Below are 20558 nucleotides of genomic sequence, written 5' to 3'. Positions count from 1 at the left end.
ATTCTTGTTTTATGATTTTGTGCCTGTTTTATTTCAATTACTGCCTCCCCCCTTTGATTATTTGTATGTTACGGGTCTTCTCTATTACTCGAATTTCCTCCCTTTTTTTGACAAAAAACCCAGTGATCTACCACCTGTATGCTCAAAAACCCCTCTCTAAATTTGCCTTTTTCTCGGTTTAAAACGTGTTTTTTTTTATCATTTCTTCATGTAATTCTGTGTCTTATGTAAATGTATTATTAATGATTTATTCATTTATTGAGATGAGACCCTTTTCAGACAATTACAGATGCAAGTTTTAGCGGAGACGAATGGTTTCTTCAGAGCCAGAAGGAACCCGAAATGGATTCTGAATTCGAGACGGGAAATGAAGGATTCCATCTCGACAAGTCTCTTCCAGAACTGATCGAATTGTTCGATTGTTTGATATCCTTCCAGCTCTTTTTCGATTTTTTCGATGGATTCCCATTTGAGATTCGGTTCATGTCTTTTCAGAGATTTGCATCGAGATACGAGGATACGGTAGCGGGACAAACACTTTTGGAACTTCTTCTTACGGGGGTCGTGGGGCTTAAAATTGGAAAGTGGAGATATGAAATTGTAGATCAAGTCACGAGCTTCATTTTGACAGTTGACGGTTTTTTGGTAGCTCCGCCCACTTTTGAGATACAACGGTTTGAAAACACTAAAGTTTGCAACTATATAACTCTGCGAAAAATATTCGGATTTTTTTGAATTTTTATTGAAATTGTAGATCAAAACTAGCGCTACATTTTTGTAGTTGACAACTTTTTGATAGCTATTCACCCCGCTGAGATAGGCAGGAGGGAGTGAAAGAGACGCAGAGAAGCAGACACCGCCGCTTCTCTGCGTCTCTCCTCCTCTCCTCTCCTCACTTACCGTGCTTTAAAGGCGCATATCTCGAAAGCTTGAAGAGATATCAAAAAACTTCCAACTAAAAAAATGTAGCCCTACTTTTGATCTACACATTGGTTGTAAATTCAAAAAAATCGGAATATTTTTCGCAAAGTTATATAGTTTCGAACTTAACTGTTTTCAAACCGTTGTATCTTAAAAGTGGGCGGAGCTATCAAAAAACCGCCAACTGTCAAAATGAAGCTCGTGGATTGATCTACAAGTTGGTTGTAAATTCAAAACGATTAGACAAGACGCTATGAAGTTACACGGTTTCAAAGTTGGTCAATTTTAATAAAAACGATTTTTGAAATCTTTTTTCAAACATGCATATCTCAAAAGCGTGAATAGCTATGAAAAAGTTATTAACTACAAAAACAAGGTCCTAGTTTTGATCTACAAAACCAATGTAAATTTGTACAAATACGAAAACAGCATAGACAGGAAAACAGGAAGCCTACAAAAACTCAAAACTCACATCGTTGCTTATATTCGCTACAAGAGCTTCCCGTCTCTTTATCTCCTTTTTCTTTACTTGTTTTCTCTTCATCGGCATCCAATCCTCCACTAAATCTAAGAATTTCAAAGCCTCCGTCTCATCGACAATATTATCCACAAGTTTTATGTATTGTAAGGCTGCATCCACAAAAGTCAGTTTCGTTGCCTCCGGTGGTTCCTGTAAGAGTGCCAAAGTGCTACAAATCCACAATGGTTGTGTAGATCAAATCTAAATCTACATTTTTGTTGTTGACAATTTTTTGATAGCTCCGCCCACTTTTGAGATATGCGCCTTTCAAAGTCATCTACCTTCAAAAGCGGAGATCTCAAAAGTGGGCGGAGCTACCGAAAAGCTGTCAACTACAAAAATGTAGGTCTAGATTTGATCTACAAAACTAACTAAGTTTTGGAGTGAATCGGGGTTTCCTGCCAGAGTTACACATTCTCAAAGTTGACTATTTTTTCTTTCACGACAAAATACAGACTCGTAGGTCTAGCCTATGTACTCACAGTTTTGGGATAGTTATTTGAGTTGATCATAGGTTCCGGAGCACTATAATCATTAGGATTCACAGAAAAACTAGCCATTCCAAAAGAAAATCGATATTGGTAGAAGAACAACGACGGGGTGAGCAGAAGAGACAATGGTAACACAGAGGGCAACGGCAGATGGTCAGAACAGAATGAATGCAAATAGAAGAGATGGTTGGAGAGGATATTTGATGGAACACAACAATTATGACAGCAATTGATGAAGAAAATCCTACTGGAAACCTGTACTTGACTATTATGAAACAAAAATTGAAGATTTTTCAAGCTTTTTTCAGATTTTTCTGTTTATTCAGACACCGAGAGCTTTTCCTCATCAGTTTTCCACAATTTCCTTTCTATTAGCCGGAATTCCACAATGATTTCTCGAAAAATAATTTATTTTTCTTTGTGCGGCAGTTATAATGCAAATCTACAGTAACCCCTCTCAATTTTCAGAGCACGATTTCTCACTGAAATCTTATTAATTCTTGTTGAGTTTTATGTTTCAGACATTAATCAAACGCCAAATAATTGTATAAAACAAAGAAAAACATGAAAAACATGCGAAAAATACATAAAGACTGGAAAAAACGGTATTCGAAAGTACACGTTGACGCAATATTGCGGACTTTGCAAAGCTTGAATTTTCCCTCTGAAAATTATGGTTTTCAGCAGTATTTTTGAGTTTTTAATCGATTTTTTTCAAGTTTTCTACACCAAAAACGTTGTTTATTCAATTTCTCATTAATTTGATCAATTTATCTCAATTTTTCCAGCAAAAAATGAACGAAAAAGACGAAACCAGCTCGCTCATCAGACTGAAACCCCGAATCTCTCTATTCAATGGGTGCACAATTATCATCGGTGTTATCATAGGATCTGGAATTTTCGTCTCTCCAAAAGGAGTACTTTTGGAGGCGGGAAGTGCTGGAATGTCACTTCTCATCTGGTTGTTGAGTGGTGCATTCGCTATGGTCGGAGCCATTTGTTATTCGGAATTGGGCACGTTGATCCCCAAATCTGGAGGGGATTACGCCTATATTTATGAGGTAAAAATGACGAAAATTCGATGGAAAATAAAGTTTTAAGCCGAAATTTAGTTGTTTTTTCATTTTACATATTCGGTTTATTCAGATTCAACGTTTTTACAGAAGTTTCAAACTCTTAAACTAGTAAATTTCGTGAAAACAGGCGATTTGACTATAATATTTGAATTTTCAGCGTATTTTCTTTTTAATAAAATCGACCCAACTTCCTTTCTGAAAAAAAAGAGTATTCAAACAATTTTTACTTCATTTTTTGCGTTTTCAGAGCTATTTCACTTCAGATTAAGTTTTCGAATCGTGTAAAATTCGTATTTTTGTATATTTTGATGTTCGTAAACCGAAAATTGCAAGTGAATCTTGGCGAAACTGTTAAAAAATACATTTCACTTTCATAAAACTCGAAAAAAGCGTTGTTCTCTTGCGATTTTCAGCAATTTTTCTCTAAAAGTTACAAAGTCACATAATTTCCCTTCATTTCTTATCCAAATTCTCCATTTTTCAATCCTGGGATCAAAATTTCGAAAAAAAAATTCCCATTCACTGTGATTTTGAGCAATTTTGATCCTTTCAAACCGAGAAAAACGAGCTCCAGCTCACCGAAAACCTGAATTCTGCTGGAAATTGCAAAAAAAAATCATAGAAATCGTAAATTTTGCATCGTAATTGTTTTAAAAATTGCATTTGTTTTCCTTCTTCCAGCTAAAATTTCACTTCCAAATGCTTCAAGCTGAGAAATGACACTAATTGTTGCTGTGGAATGTTAAAAATGATAGTTTTTAGCTTTTTCCAGAATTAACAGCTCCAAAATTGTCATTTTTCCAGGCACTCGGCCCTCTTAGGCCAAAATTGTTATTCTGACTCCTTTAAATGTCCAAAATACGGAAAAATTGGTTTCTATCTGTAAATACCGCATTGAATCTCCATAACTTTTTAATCAGAAGTGCTAAAAAAAATCATATTTTCGGCAGCAAAAACTGCAATTTCCGAAAAAAATGTCAGAAAATTCCCACATTTTTGCTCTAGCTTTTTTGCTCTTCAAAATAATCTTAGCACGCCACGCTTCTTACAATCGCGCTTCACCGAAACAGAAACTTCCTTAGCGCCCATTTTTCAAGGGTATTTCGGTGGAGCGCAGTTGTAAGAATTGTGTCGAGCTGATAGCCTTTCTGTTTGAAAAATCAGATTTTTCATACTTGCAAACCGGACCGAAACGGGCCGGCGCGTAACTCCCTTGAAACTTAAAATTATGAGCTGAAAAATATACCAAAATGTAGCTCTCGACGAGTTCTATGTCCGTGACATACTACGGGCCGGAAAAAGTGCCAAAAAACGCAAAAATGACCAAAAAAGCCATTCTAGCCCTGCCCGCGGCGCATTAAAAAGTAGGTCACGGTGATAGACCTCGTCGAGATCTACATTTTTGTATATTTTTGAGCTCATAACGTTTAGTTTGACGCAAGTTACGCGCTAGCCCGTTTCGGCCCGGTTTGCAAGTATGCGATTTTCGAGAATTTTTAAAAAATCAATAGCTCCAAAATGTCCATTGTTTCCAGGCATTCGGTCCCCTTCCGGCATTTCTGTTCCTGTGGGTCGCCTTGGTAATCATCAACCCGACATCCCTGGCGATCATCGCAATAACATGTGCCACATACGCTCTCCAACCATTCTATTCGTGTCCGGTACCCGATGTTGTCGTGAATCTATTCGCTGGATGTATCATCGCCGTACTCACTTTCATCAACTGTTGGGATGTTCGAATGGCGACGAGAACGAATGATTTCTTCACTATCACCAAACTACTCGCCCTCTCTCTTATCATTGTTTCTGGCGGATATTGGCTATCATTGGGACACGTCGACAATCTCGTTATGCCTGATGTCAACGAGGGAACACAGACGAAACTCGCCGCAATCGCAATGGCTTTCTATTCTGGTGTATTCTCGTTTTCTGGATTTTCGTTTTTGAATTTTGTCACGGAAGAACTCAAAAATCCGTTTAGGTTCGTGTGGAATTTGCTATTAGCTCTTCATTTGACAACCTTTAAATTATATCAATTTCCAATTCAGCCGAAAATTTAGTGTCTGGTGAGCCTAAGACGCTTTTTTGTTATCTGGGGTGCCTTTGACGCGTTTCAAGCCAGGCTGAGTCGAGGTTTGAAGCTAGTTGTTAGGAAGTAGACTGTCTGGCGCGCCTTTGACGCCCCTCTAATTGTCTACCGAGAAAAATTGTGAAATTTGAAGTTTCAGACCACTAAACTCAATTATGGAACAATTTTAATTCTAAAAACGGAATTCTTAGTCTATTTTCGGTCTATTTTTTATGTGAAAACTGGATTTTGTGGCATTTTATTAGCTCGGCACTGCTCTTACAAGTGCGCTCCACCGAAATCCTCTTGAAAAATGCCTCTTTTTCTCTGCGTCACTCAATTTCGCGCACAATTTTCTTCGGTTTCGGTAGAGCGCGGTTGTAAGAAGCGTGATCAAGTTTTCATTCAAAAAAAATTTCAGAAATCTGCCACGTGCCATCTACATCTCCATCCCTGTCATCACTGTTGTCTACATGTTTGTGAACGTCGCCTATTTCTCGGTGTTGACTGTCGATGAGGTAGAGTTTTGTCGTGTTTTCAGCGGGAAAAGCTGAGAAAATTGGCTATTTTTCAGTTAAAAAATCATTCAAATTACGTATTTTTATGACCAAACAAGGAAATTGGTCGATTTTTCAAAATTTCCTCCCGATTTTCACGATTTTTGGTTGTAAAAACCAAAATTTCAAGAAAATCGCATTTCAGCACCTGAAATCACAGTAGACAAGATTTTGAACGTATTTCTTCACTTAAAGTTGGAATTTTCTTTGATAAACTTGTAAAAAATCAACGGAACATCAATATTTTAGTATGAAATTTCCTCTTCGAAAACAGTACAAAACTCATCGAAAACAGTAAAAATAAGAAGATTTTTCAATGAAAATGCGATTTTAATCGGACAAAGTATAAAATTTAACACTTTCTGTTTAAAATATAGATTTTTGCAATAAATAAATTGTTTTTAAACTGTTTTCGACGCGTTTTGGTGCTAAAAATGCTATTTTCTCGAAAATTGTTTGCTTTTTCACCTGGAAATTGTGAAAAACATCAAATTTTCAGTGGAAATTTTATACCGAAATTGCTGTTCTGTTGATTTTTGGCAAGTTTATCGCTAAACAATCAAGTTTTTGGTGACAAATGCGTTCAAAATCATGTCAACGGCAATTTCAGGTGCTAAAAATGTGAACTTCTGGAAATTTTGAAGGTTTTAGCACAAAATCGTGAAAAACCGACAAATTTCTCATCGAAAATTGATGCGAAAAGTGTTTTTTCCGGCTGAAAATCATAATTTCCCCGAATTATACCGAATTCGAGCTTTTCCGCCAGAAAAAATCGTTGTAAATCACAGTTTTTATAGTAAAATAATCTAAATCTCAGAAAAAAAGATGTTCAACTACAGTACCGGACAAAAAGGTATCAACTTTGGCTGTTTTCAGTTGAAATTGGCCAGCTTTGAGAATGTGTCATAGTAATTCTGATTTTCCCATCAAGTACCGGTTTAATGAATTAGACAGAATAAATGTAGAGCTTTATTTTTGTAGTTGACAACTTTTTTGTACGGACACTCCCTAGAGAGTTACATCTCTACAATGTAACTTCAGTTAGTGCGATTTTTGAGCTGTCGTCTTAAAATGACCATAACTCTCTAGGGAGTGATCGTACAAAAAAGTTGTCAACTACAAAAATGAAGCTCTATCTTTGTTCTGTCTAATTCATTAAACCTGTACTTCATGGGACAATCAGTATTACTATGACACATTCTCAAAGCTGGCCAATTTCAACTGAAAACAGCCAAAGTTGATCACATTTTGGGCATTACTGTATATTACCTTATAATTAAGCCCCGAATCTCCAGATCCTCGATTCGGACGCCGTCGCGATCACATTCGCCGACAAGATCCTCGGCTCGTTCGGCAGCAAAATCCTGATGCCAATGTTCGTCTCATTCTCGTGCGTCGGATCACTCAACGGAATTCTCATCACATGCTCGAGAATGTTCTTCTCCGGAGCACGAAACAATCAATTACCCGAACTGTTCGCAATGATTTCCATCAAACAGTTGACTCCGATACCTTCGTTGATATTCCTTGGAGGGACTTCTATCGTAATGCTATTCATTGGAAACGTCTTCCAGTTGATTAACTATTTGACGTTCGCGGATTCTCTGGTATTCTTCGCGTCGACCGCCGGACTTTTGAAGCTTCGAGCCACGTTGCCCAGCAGTGTTCTCGAAAATCGTCCCATCAAAATCAGCATTCTCTACCCGATTATCTTCTTTCTCATGTGTATTTTCCTCCTAGTCCTTCCATTTTTCCATAGCGACCCCTGGGAACTCGTCTACGGGCTCTTCCTGGTGCTCTCCGGAATCCCTGTGTACACACTGTTCGTTCACAATAAATGGCGCCCGGGATTCGTGAATTCCACGTGGATTGGGTTCACTCATCTCATTCAGAAACTCCTCTATTGTATCCCCGATTTGTCTGGGTCTTCTTGAATTTTTAGGCCGTTTTTTTTTTGTTTCTAATTAGGGAGTGTTTCAGACGTAATTTGGTCTTTCAAATTGGCTCATATCCTATAAGGTACTTCTCAACACGCTGATTCCGAATATGTGATCCAATTTTGTAGAACGCTTCACTGAACTGAGATATATGCATTTAAAGTCATTTCCAGTGCAAAAATTGCATTTTTCAAGACACTCAAAATCAATTTTAGACCCAATTTTTCTGTGTAATACGTGTAAATCGAGGTTGCAAGGTCGAAAAAGCACAGCAAGAACGTTTACTGTAATTTTTCAACCTTGATTTACACGTATTACACAGAAAAATTGGGTCTAAAATTGATTTTGAGTGTCTTGAAAAATGCAATTTTTGCTCTGGAAATGACTTTAAATGCATATATCTCAGTTCAGTGAAACGTTCTACAAAATTGGATCACATATTCGGAATCAGTGTGTTGAGAAGTACTTTATAGGATATGAGCCAATTTGAAAGGCCAAATTACGTCTGAAACACTCCCTAGTAAGGTCTTTTTCTCTGAATTTAATCTTCGTTTTTTGCCGGTTTTTCCTGTTATTTTTCCTGTTCTTGTTGCTCCTCTTTCCTCTGTTTTAGATCTCATTCACTTTTATTCACTGCTTCCAAATGAAATCTCTGTTATTTACGACTTGAGAGGTGTCAAGTACTGTGAAGAAGAAGACAATTGGGATAAAAGTGAGATTTACAAGCCAGCCGGAAAGGGAACGATCCTCTAAACAAACACTTTGTTGGTGTTACGACAGCTGTCTCGTCTCACGCATTTTACAGTTCAATCCTCATTTTTGGACTTTTCGACCTGGTCAACTGCGCTCTATTGACAATTCTCTGTTTTTTTTTCAGAAATGTTCGGTAGAGCGCTCTTGCTGCAGAACTCTAAGTTTTGGATGATTCTCGTTTTGGAGAATACGCGCTCTATTGATAACTTCGGTAGAGCGTGTTTTTGCTATTGCGAGCAAACGCGCTCCATTGAGAATTCAAGTGAAGTTCAGAGGAGCGCGCTTGAATATAGCAATTTGAGAAGTATTAGTAAATTTGTAGGGAAAATTCATGATTTTTCAGATTTCGAAGCGAAAAAAGGACAATTTCAGGAGAGTGTAACTTCGTCAGGGATTCTCGGATTTTTTCAAATTTACATGAGTTTTGTAGATCAAAACTTGGGCTACAAAACTCTTGTAAATTTCAAAAAAAACCGAGAATTCCTGACGAAGTTACACTCTCCTGAAATTGTTAATTTTTCACCTCAAAATCTGAAAAATCATGAATTTTCCCTACAAATTTACTAAAACGCGCTCCACTGAACCTCACTTGGATTCTCAATGGAGCGCGTTTGCTTCAAGGTCTTTTCCAATGGCAAATGCACGCTCCATCGAAGTTATCGATAGAGCGCGTATTCTCCAAACCGAGAACTTTCCATTTTTAAAAGGTCGGCTGCAAGAGCGCTCCATCGAACTTTTCTAAAGAAAAACAGCGGATTGTCAATAGAGCGCCGTTGCATCCACACCAAACATCACTATAATTTTCTCTGCAAAACACAAAATCTGTACATTGTTTCCTCCTCCTTTCTAACTTTCAAAAGTGTCCTCCGGTGTCAAAATCGGTGTCATAAAACTTTCCGAGAAAAGAAATCGGCCGCTTTTTGTGGTTGGAAACTGTTTTCAGTTTTCCGTGTGCCTAAAATTTAGAACGGGGCTACTGTAGTTTTGTAGTCTTTTGCAGTCTGATTACAGTAAGACCATTCTTGGTTAGATATGCAGAAAAAAACCACATTTCTGAGAAATGTAAATCGTGAGAAATATGATAATCGTTATGGTTATGGTCTTGGTTTTTGATACTGAAGTTTTTTCTTTCTTTTTGTTTTCAAATTTGCAGTTTTTGCAGAAAATTTGCAGTTTTTCTTTGTTGTTTTGTTGGAAAAAACCTCCAACTTTGAAGTGGTGTAACTTCAACAGATTTTGTCCAAGTCCTTCGAATTTACATTGGTTGTGTAGATCAAATCAAGATCTTCGTTTTTGTAGTTGACAACTTTTTGATAGCTATTAACGCTTTTGAGATATGCGCCTTTAAAGATAGGCACCCTAGCAGAGAGACGCAGAGAAAACAGACACCGCTGCTTCTCTGCGTCTCTCCCTCTTGCGGCGGCACCTATCGATCTTTAAAGGCGTGTATCTCAGCGGGGTGAAAAGCTATCAAAAAGTTGTCAACTACAAAAATGTAGAGCTAGATTTGATCTACAAGTTGGCTGTAAATTTGAAGCAGTACGATAAGATCGTGTAAAGTTACACAGTTTTAAAATTGGTCAATTTTGATGAAAATCGCATTCTTCAAACAGGCACATCTCTAAGGGGTGAATAGCTATCAAGAAACTTTCAACTACAAAAATGTAGATCTAGTTTTGATCTACAAATTGGTTTTAAATTTAAAGCATTCGGACCATTTTTTGGCATAATGGCACATTGTCAAAAAAGGTTTCATTCTCAGCTGTGAGACTCTTACCTTCGAATGAAAATCTATTAGGATGTCGTAAGAAGTCAGAATACATTTTAAAATTTTGTAAATTTTGAATTCTATCAAAATGACATCATACTCATCTTCCAATTCTTGATCTTCTCGTCCATGAGACAACTCATCTATTCCAACTACTACCATAACCATCATGCACAACCCATAACCTTCTTCCTCATACACGCGTTTGCCACTTTTCTCACGCGGCTCATGTCTACTTACTGGCTTCTGACTACTTGTTTAACATAAAAGTGACAAATAAATTTGACATTGTTGAAAAAGCTAAATTTGGCAATGTGTCTCATATCCGATTACAAAAAAAAATTGTTGATTGTGTAGATCAAAATTAGAGCTTTATTTTTGTAGTTGACAACTTTTCGGTAGCTATTCACCCCTTTGAGATATGCCTGTTTGAAAAATGCAATTTTTTTCATTTAAATCGCCAATTTTAAAACCGTGTAACTTTATCAAATCTTTTCGTTTTGTTTCGAACTTACAACTAATTTGTAGATCAAACCTAGCTCTACATTTTTGTAGTTGACAGCTTTTTGATAGATCTCCACCCCGCTGAGATATGCGCCTTCAAAGTTTGGTAGGTGCCGCCGCGAGAGGAAGAGACGCAGAGTAGCGGCGATGTCTGCCTTCTCTGCGTCTCTCCGCCAGGGTGCCTATCTTTGAAGACGCATATCTCAAAAGCGTGAATAGCTATCAAAAAGTTGTCAACTACAAAAATATAGCCCTAGTTTTGATCTACACAACGAATGTGATTTTGAAAAAGTGGGATAATTTTTGAGCGAGTTACACACTCTCAAAGTTGACCCATTTTTAAAATGCTCTAAAACTTCCTAGTCTACCCCGGGGACCAAAAACCACAAACTTTTGTCCTAAAACCCAATAAAAGTGAACATGTCATGCATATCTAAGCACTATCCACCCTCACTTCACCATGAATAAGACATTCTCGAAAAGTGTCATCACTCCCCCATGAGTTTTGCTCGAGATCTTACATTAGACTTTCTTGATTTACAGATTAAGCCCCGCCCCTTTTCCCCTAAAGAACCAATTTCCTTTATTTGCAACACGTTTGTACAGCTTGTTCCCTCCATTTTTTGCAAACTACAAACGCAGTTGGCTGCCATTAAAACAAACGAACTCCTTGTCGATTCGATTCATTTGCCAACGATCTATTCCTTCTTTTTTGCAGAAATGATCATGTGGTTTCGGAATGTCAAACGGAAAGTTCACCCGTTTCGCTTTTTTATGGTAAGTCTGGAAATTCTGAAACAGCGTTGCCCACTATCCCCCTGGATTCTTGTTTGAGTTATAGGTAGCATCTAGTGCTAAATATTTTCAAAATTTGGTGCAAATCGAAAAATTCTAACATCAGTTACATACTTTACAAAATAACCAATAAAGTTTCAGTCAAAAAACTTTAACCTTGGTATCTTATTCAAAATTGGTCAATTTCAAAAAAAAAATTTGATACCATCGTATAGCCCAAATCTAGGTCTTCATTTCTGTAGTTAACAACTTTTTAATAGCTCTTTATGTTTTTGAGATACGCGTCTTTAAACTTGGGGATCAGAAGATCATGGTGGGACAAGACAGGGAGAGAGAGGAGACGCAAGTCAGTTTCAACACTGTGTAACTTTGCTAGATTTTGTCTGAATAGTACAAAATTTAGTTTTTTAAAAAGATCAAGTCTCGAACTACATTTTTGCAGTTGAAAATTTTTTGATAGCTATTTACGCTTTCGAGATATGCGCTTTTGAAGTTAGGTACCAGAGAGTGAGAGGAGGAGAGAGCGCGCAGAGAAGCTAGAGTGTCTGACTTTTTTGCGTGTCTGCGTCTCTCCTTGTCGAGAAACCTTCTAAAGCTTGATGAAAAATCAAAATACACTTAATTACAATAATGAGAATTAAAAAATGTGTTTAAAATGCGAAAACAAAAAATTGGAAAACAACGAAAATATATTCACTTTGAAAGTGTGTAACTTGGTTAAATATGGTCTGATTTGAAAAAATTTTGTACGAAAAGACAGCTCAAGTCTAGATCTTTATTTTTGTAGTTGACAACTTTTTGATATCTATTTACCCTTTTGAGATGCATGCACTCGAACAGGAGGTACTTCACAGAGGGGGCGCGCCTCGAGATGCTATCTTTAAAGGCGCATATCTCACAAGCGTGAATAGCTATCAAAAATTTGTCAACTTCAAAAAAATAGCTCTAGGTTTGATCTACATGCTACAGCAAAAATTTTTAAAGTTGTCCAATTTCTGACGCTACTAGACACTTTCAAAGTTGGCGTTGTTCTCCCTGGCAATGAAAACCGCCATATCTCAAAACCCTGTAGAGCTATCCAAAAACTGTCAACTACGAAAATATATCTCTACTTTTTATCTATTTCACCTTCAGATTGGTTTCGCCTTCGTCGCCGCGTTCCTCTTCACCGCAAACATCCGAACAGTCAACCAAGTGATGCTCCCCATTCAGAATATGAACAGAGGCTTCAGGTTAACTTCAGGAGACTCAGAAGGGTGAGTCTATCCCATGGGACTCGATAAAATCTAAAATTTTCCCATTTTTCCAGAGAATCCACAATAGACAAACTTCTAAACATGAATGTATTCGGAGAAGACGAACCAAAATCTGAAATTGAATTGAATCCCCTGCTAACCTATCACCCATTCAATAACACTTGCAAATTTCCAGTCCCAAATATCTATGCCGAGGATATTATGGTAAGTGCGCTCTACCGAACACACAAATCCATCCATGTTTCAGCCATTCCACTTATCCGAGAGAATGCGTGTACTAAAATGTGAAATCAAGGTAAAAGATTATGCGTCAATGGACTCCGAGGGCTATATATATGCTCATCCACATTTTGTCGACTGGCCAAGAATCGAGAGGGAGGTTGAGTGTAAAGTGGATATAATCGAGGGAGGACTTCGACAGGATTCTCGAAATCTCACGAAAAATTCGATTTTTGTGAAGAAAACTGTTGATGTAAGTGGTGAAAGGTCGCTCCAGTGTTAACGAGAGACGCAGACAGTGAGACTCTCTCGTTGTCTGCGTCTTATAGGGGAAACTTTGGAGCAACCGCGCTACATTGATAAAAAAGTAAGATAGTGTTGTAATTCCAGATCCCCTCCAACGAGCGACTATTCGTCAACGCCGACGCATTTATCGTCCACTGCTACAATATGTCAAAAAAAGCTGTGAATCCTAAAGAACCCATTTGGAAGAAACCGTTCCCTGGAATGAAGGATAAGAATTTGCCGGAGGATGAGGTATGTATTTTGATCACATGCAACTTTGCTAAAATTTGTCAGATCGTCTCGAATTTATAACCAATGTGTAGATCAAGTCTAGAGCTTCATTTTTGCAGTTGACAACTTTTTGATAGCTCTTCACCCCGCTGAGATATGCGTCTCCAAAGCTCGCTAGGTGCCTCCGCGAGAGGGATACACTGCGGTGGAGACGCAGAGAAGGCAGGCTCCCTCGCTTCTCTGCGTTTCCTCTCTTTTCCTTCTAATTTCAAAGGCGCATATCTCAGCGGGGTGAAGAGCTATCAAAAAGTTGTCAACTGCAAAAATGAAGCTCTAGACTTGATCTATCCGACAAACTAAGTTTTGTACAAATCCGACAAAATCTCGCAAAGTTACAAGGGGAATTCCTGTTTACCTAGCTGCAAAAAAGTTCAAAAGATCAAATTCAGGTGCTTCGTGTGAAAGATCTCTACTCATATGGGAATTACGGTAACAGGTTGAGAGATCAGGTGGCGAAGTCAGCGGAGAGATATTCGATTGATATTTTGGGGTGAGTTTTAGAGAGGTGGTCTGACTGGAAAGCTGAAAACGTGAGGATTCTGAATCTTTTTTCAAATTTTGACTAGCACTAAAATGCCAAAAGATACAACGGTTTTTGGTGGGAACACAGCGTTAAAAGTCGCCTAAAACTTGAATCGGTTGATCTCGGCTCAATTTTATCTCGTCAAAATTTTGAAAACAGATTCAGAATCCCCACGTCTCCAGCTTTCTAACTATCTAACTCATTTCCCATTTCCAGCTTCGATTCGACCGCCCGTACCATGTTTCTCCGGCACATGCCTAGAACCGTTGAGGTGATGGCGAAACTCGACTATCACTATCTCTATGGATACACAAAAGTCGCTGATAACTCAATGGTGAATCTTGCTCCAATTCTAGTCGGTGATATGGAGGAAGCGCTGAAAAAGCCGAAATTCGACTCTTCGGGAGATATCAATATCAATTGGATTCTCCCCACCGAGGATAAGATGGACCCGACGAAACTTAATTTCTTGTGGAAAATTATGAAAGAAAGTGAGTTTGGATCTATTATATCTTACTCTATCTCTATTATATCTCAATCCATTTTAGAATACGGATGTGAGACCCTTTTCAACGAAGACATCTCTGGAAAGTCGTTGGGACTCTTTAACTACCCGCCAACCGAGTTTCAGCCAGGTTAGTAGTGTTAGAAAAGAAAGTAAAAAATAATAAGAGGCGTTGGGAGTCGAACCCTGGTCGCTAGATTAGTGGTCAGAGTGGTAACCAGTTGAGCTACCATGGGCAAAGTCGCGGCGCTCGGAGAAAGTTGTCATAAATGTGACGCGATGGGGAGTCGCCGGTGACCTGCCTGGCCGCCGCATAAGTAGACAGAATGCCGATCCTAGGATCCTGTGGCTCACCCGGTAACAACTCAGACCACAAATCTCGCGACCAAAGTTCGATTCCCCTACCCTCCTATTATTTTTTGTTTTCTTTTCTGATATATGAAACATTATCAGTTCCCATTCAGGATTCACCGAAAACCCGGCAGACCACTATTACCGCGTCTACTACCTCGCTGTTTACGAGAAATGGAAGTATGAGGCATGTCGTGACGGAGAGCAATTGCAGAATGAATTCATTAATATTTGGAAACGATTCGCCCATCGTTACAAGGATATCTGTCACTTTGGGTTCACTTTTGTCACGACGTAAGCGTCTAACTTTTTTTGGTTCTGATAAAAAGAGAAAATTATTCCAGAATAACCCACGAAGCAGGTCTCGTTATTGAAATTCTCGACGAGAAACTCGCGGACCGTCTCAGCCAGATGCATCTGGATGGCGACTTGGAGAACACGTTGTCAGTGATAATGGGAGATCATGGAAATCGAATTGGAGCCGTTCAAAGGAGATATCACGGAAGGATTGAGGAGAGAATGCCTCTGATGGCTGTGAGATTTCCAACGGGATTCAAGGAAAAATATCCGGTGGAGTATCGCAACTTTTTGGATAATAAGTTCAAGTTGACGAGGTAATATTGAAAACTTTTCCGATTAGAATTTCTGGAATAGTAGGAATTTTGAAATTTAGAAATATATATATAACTGGAAAGCTGAAGACGTGAGGATTCTGAATCTATTTTCAACATTTTTCTAGGACTGAAATGAACTGAGATGCACAAGGTTTAGTGGAGGTGGTCCCCACAATACTTTGAGCTTGACAAAACTAAAACCCCTGCAACTCAGCTCATTTTTGTCCGATTTCAAAATTGAAAACAGATTCAGAATTCGCACGACGTCAGCTATCTACCTATATTAAAATTTTATTCTTAAAATTGAAGTTATGTGTTTTATTACTGACAACAAACTCACTATCAGATTTTTGTCGATTTCTGTTTTCTGAGCAAAGTCGATGCACCATTTTCAAAACCGACAATTCTATTTTCCAGCAACTTCGATGTGCACAAAATGCTCCACGACTTTGTTCACATGCGACTCGGCGAAAACAAGGCGAAAGCTGACGAGGGACGAGGGATTAGTCTTCTCGACGTTATTCCCAACACCCGAATGTGTCCGGATGTCACCGTTGCCGAAAACTTTTGCATGTGTATGATAGATGTCTCGAATGTCACTGTTCCATTGCCAAAAATGGAGAAAAAGAAGGTTGCTGAGCAGAAAAAAGTTAGTATTTATTGAAATACAAAAGATTAAAAAAAGAAAAAAGATTTGACCCAGGCAGGGCTCGAACCTGCAATCTTCTGATTAGAAGTCAGACGCCTTATCCATTAGGCCACAAGGCCACGTTTCGTAAGGAGGTCAGGTGGTCGTCATAAAGGTAGCGAAGGGCGGCGGCGGCGAGAGAGAGCGGAGGAGGGGGAGACTCACTACACAAAAGATCAACCGTATTTATTTACAGGATCAATTCGATGTTCTCAAAAAATGGCTGAAAGAGGAGAAACTCGATGATTGTGTAGATTTGAATAGTTTGGAGACGGGCACCGACTTCAAGGAGATGGCTATCAATCCGTATAGCAGGTTTGGTTTGAGAACGAAGAAGAACGCGACGGCAGTGGAAATGATGAAAGAGAGGCATAAGAAGAATGCAGAGTTGAATGTAAGTGCGAAAAAAAGAAAAAAAAGATATCCACGTCATCAAAAATACAACTGGGATTCACGTTCAAAATTCGTTTAAAAATTTTTACTAAAAAAGATTCCTAAAAATTAATTTTTGCATAATCGCTATTTCAAAAACTAAATAAAAAGATAGTACTTCACAGAAAACTAGAAAAAAACAAAGATTTTGTTGATTTTTTGATTTTTTACACTTGAAAGTTTTCGAAAATTGGCGTTGCCGATGATTGGCGGCAGCGCCGCCCACCGCATTCTTATATTCAAATCACTTCGCTTTACATTCGACACATTTGGCGCAACTGGGTGCGTGCTCGCCCGATAAACTTGCTGCGGTCGTTCGACCCCACCCTATCACAATATCTTTTTGCATTTTTTAAAACATCACTTTTCAGTACCTAAACTTCGAATTCACTGTCACCGGCGCGTACACAAACTCGGAGCCAGTGAGCATGCTGGTCCGAACGGAACTATTCGTCGAGAAGAGCACAAGTCAGCTAATCTTCGAACCAATGATTCAGGAAACGCCGTCGGCGTGCCACTTTGTATCCATTTTTGATGTGTGCCAGTGTCTTCGTTTAGCTATTCCCAAGTGATGGGTTTCTTCGTCTTTTTCTATTGGACACGGGTCATTTTTTGTTCTTGTTATATATAAGTGTTTCATTATTATTATAGTTCTACATTTTATACATTTTAAAATACAAAAAAAGTGTCGGGTTTGTTATTAGAAATTTTAATAAAATCTGTTACGAAAGGCAAGGAATGAGAAGAAATGGGGGGAAATGTTGTGTTTCATGGAAACTAATTATTAAAGAAGGCAGTGAGCACGAATTCCTATTGGGGTGAAAAAATTTAAAAAAAAATGAAAAAAATTGTTATCTGATGACTAAAAATGCGAAGACTACGGAGAGGAAGGAGGCGAGAAGGCTGACACGAGACGTTTGATTGCAGAAGTGTTTTCCGGTGCAGAAGAATGATTCGCCTGGAAAAATAGAGATGGACGGTGCAGATGCAAGCGCGCTCTATCGCACTTTTTGGGTTATTGAAATTGAGCAACTTTGACTCTTTGGAACTCGCTCAAAATCAATTTTCCTGTTTTTAATTTAACATGAGTAAGTAGATCACAACTTGATCTCTATTATTTTAATAGACAACTTTTTGATAGCTATTCACACCTTTCAGATATGAGCGTTTACAGCAGGAGTACATTTCGCGTTCTAGTGAAAAAAGCTCAAGTTTGAGGTCATGTAACTCTCACTAAAAAAATCTCAGAGTTTAAAAATTTAGATGAAAATGTAGATCAAAAATAGGGCTATATTTTCGAAGTTGAAAGTTTTTTGATAGCTATTCTAGGCTTTAAGATATGACTCTGCAAAGATAAACAAACAAAACAGAGCGAGATAGTGTGCGAAATGAGAAGGGACTCTCGTTTCTCTGCGCCCTCTCCCCTCTCTCATTCTCCCTAGCTATGTTTCAAGGCGCATATCTTGAAAACTAGAATAGCTATCAAAAAGTTGTCAACTACAAAAATATAGAGCTAGCTTCGATCTACATTTTCATATAAATTTTAAAACTGAATAATGTTTTACAAAAAAGCTACGAATGCTCAAAGTTCACCGATTTCAAAAACTGTAATGTTCAAGTCTATCTTCAAAGGTGTCTATCTCGGCGGGGTGAAGAGCTATCAAAAAGTTGTCAACTACAAAAATGTTAAGCTAGTTTTGATCTACAAAGCCTATATAAATTTGAAATACTATAACAACTCGGGATTCTGGAAAGCAGTGTCAAAGTTAACCAACTTTTTCAATTTTCACATTTTTTCCGAAGCATTTTTTCCAACTACAAATGGGAAAACCTATAATTCTACAACACGCACATACCCACCAAGCAAAACGTTTTCCATTTCAAAAAAAAAAGTAAAAAATGCGTCCCTTGGGGGTGACACGACACATTCTCGATTTTATGTGACTTTTGATGTTTTTCATATCCCTTTTTTCCCTCCATCTTCTTTTTTTTTGCTCACCTTTAACCTTCTCCTTGTTCGCCCAATAGAGTGGCACATTGAGCTCACGGACCTTCATCGACGCGTCCTCCTCTCTATTATTCACACATCCCTTCACGATAACGTTATGCTCTGAAAATATATGGATAAATATGGATATTTTTTGAGCATAAGGCATACTAATACGCCACTCACTAATATCCTCTAATTTGAAGCATGCTCCTTTACAGCATGTTAATCCCGACTGGCAATTCTCCATGTCACGACCCATGCACGAGTAGCACGAGATCTCGCCTTTGATTGTGCAGTTCGTGGAGGCGAGCGTTTCTGGAATAGTAGAATTGTAAAAAGTTGGAGAATTGAAAAGCTGAAGACGTGCGGATTCTGAATCTGTTTTCAGATTTTTTCTAGGATTACAGTGAACCGAGATCCACGAGGTTTTAAGGTCCGCCTCCAAAACAAAGTTCGGTGGAAGAGTTTTCCAATGCTGCCGTGTAGTCCTCTCGGAAAAGATTTTTTCAACAAATTTTGATGTATATTGCGAAAAATTGAAAAAAAAACACAAAAATGTGTTAATATTGGATAAAATAGCCTTGAAGAGAGCAAGAATCTTGTCCGAGAGGACTACACGGCCGCGCGGAAAAACTCTTCCACCTAGGCTCCTTTTGAGTCAGTAGAATGGGAATTGTGGCAATTAGAGCGATTATTAATAACAAAAGTTTAGTAGAATTTTTAGAAGTTTTTTGAATTTTGAAACAAAATGTTTACGTACATGTTTATATTAGCACGGCACGCTTCTTACAACTGCGCTCCACCGAAACCGAAGAAAATTGTGTGCGAAATTGAGAGACTCAGAGAAAGGGCATTTTGGTGGAGCGCAGATGTAAGAACTGTGTCGAGGTAATACTTGCATTCATCAATTTACTCGAGTTATAGCTCAAAAAGACCCAAAAAACTCATTTTCCAAAAATTCAAATTCATAGTAGAAAATTATATGGCTGAAAAGCTCAAAACTTGGCGATTCCGAATATATTTTCAGATTTTGAATAAGAATCAAATGAAAAAAGTTATCAGAGTTTGAAGGTGGAGGCGATGCACCATTAATTGATCGTTTTGACACAAAGTCACCAGGAAGGAAAATGCGGATCAAATATGGTGCATCGCTTGAGAAAATCTCAGAACGATCTGTCAGAGGACCAAAATTTAGGGAAATATTTGTCGATGCACCATGTGCTAGCTCAAAATGCTGGGTTTACTCTAATATGGTGCGGTCCCAGAAATAAATATCTAAAAAAATTATATTCGGCTCGAATATGGTGCATATTATTTCGATGCACCATCTGCTCCCCAAAAAATACAAAAAATTAAGCACCATATTTGCCGATTCTGCAATCGCGCTCCACGGAAATTCCGGTAGATTGTCAAAAAAGTGTCTCACCTGAAAAGCAGCAAGCCGCCATGAACACCATTAGTAGATAGTAGCGCATTTTGAATGGAGAATCTGAAAAACGAAAGGAATCTAATAAAATAAACAATAAATTGGTTCAAGTGGAAGAAAGAGGGGGAAGATTTGAAAAGATGGGGCATAGCATAGGAAGACATGACGACGACGACAACGACGACGACGTTTTGGCGATCGATGATGAAGTGTGGTGCTCTCGGAGCACAGAGAGAGGGGCGAGAAAGGGGGCCGCCCATGAGAGCTCTCCCTCTTTTTCTCTCGTCGCTTCGCCAGCTTTTCGGGAAGAAAAAGAGCATGTTGTGTCTGAAGGCCACGCCCCCTTTCGTCTTCCGTTTTCTTCGACTTGCGCATTGGAGCAGTGGGGGAGAGTTCATTACCCGGGCGTTTTTGGGGTTGGCAGAAGAAAAGAGGGAAACTTTTTGGAGGGGGACGCAGATTTTGGAAATGTTTCGTTTTCTTAGGCAGGGGGAAGGTATTGGGATGAAAGGGATACACTCTTTTGAAACTCAATCTGCGGGTTAGGTTTCCAACTTTTTATTTTTTTTTTGAAAAAAAAATAGAAAA

The 20558-nt window shown here is 38.5% G+C and overlaps 4 protein-coding genes across 4 annotated transcripts; 2 read left to right on the top strand and 2 right to left on the bottom strand.

Annotated features, from left to right (window-relative positions):
* Positions 1-255: 255 nt before the first annotated feature.
* On the bottom strand, positions 256-2001 carry GCK72_017023 (uncharacterized protein; the record flags this gene model as incomplete). The annotated part of the gene is made up of 3 exons (XM_053731831.1): positions 256-570; positions 1394-1591; positions 1924-2001. 3 exons carry the CDS (start codon positions 1999-2001, stop codon positions 256-258), a joined length of 591 nt encoding a protein of 196 aa, XP_053580744.1.
* A 725-nt stretch (positions 2002-2726) lies between these two features.
* GCK72_017022 (uncharacterized protein) lies at positions 2727-7567 on the top strand (the record flags this gene model as incomplete). Its single annotated transcript, XM_003105866.2, has 4 exons — positions 2727-2993; positions 4544-4989; positions 5498-5594; positions 6929-7567. The coding sequence occupies 4 exons, from the start codon at positions 2727-2729 to the stop codon at positions 7565-7567; spliced, it is 1449 nt and encodes a 482-aa protein (XP_003105914.2).
* Positions 7568-12587: 5020 nt separating this feature from the next.
* On the top strand, positions 12588-17126 carry GCK72_017021 (uncharacterized protein; the record flags this gene model as incomplete). The annotated part of the gene is made up of 12 exons (XM_003105869.2): positions 12588-12646; positions 12700-12850; positions 12894-13118; positions 13256-13402; positions 13831-13931; positions 14181-14455; positions 14513-14599; positions 14934-15114; positions 15165-15434; positions 15852-16083; positions 16319-16516; positions 16926-17126. The coding sequence occupies 12 exons, from the start codon at positions 12588-12590 to the stop codon at positions 17124-17126; spliced, it is 2127 nt and encodes a 708-aa protein (XP_003105917.2).
* Positions 17127-17405: 279 nt separating this feature from the next.
* On the bottom strand, positions 17406-18803 carry GCK72_017020 (uncharacterized protein; the record flags this gene model as incomplete). Its single annotated transcript, XM_003105828.2, has 3 exons — positions 17406-17512; positions 18554-18664; positions 18728-18803. 3 exons carry the CDS (start codon positions 18801-18803, stop codon positions 17406-17408), a joined length of 294 nt encoding a protein of 97 aa, XP_003105876.2.
* Between the last annotated feature and the right edge of the window lie 1755 nt (positions 18804-20558).

The sequence above is a fragment of the Caenorhabditis remanei genome, chromosome V (genome assembly GCF_010183535.1).
Source record: "Caenorhabditis remanei strain PX506 chromosome V, whole genome shotgun sequence".
Taxonomy (NCBI): domain Eukaryota; kingdom Metazoa; phylum Nematoda; class Chromadorea; order Rhabditida; family Rhabditidae; genus Caenorhabditis; species Caenorhabditis remanei.
This window is presented reverse-complemented; position numbering and strand designations above follow the sequence as displayed.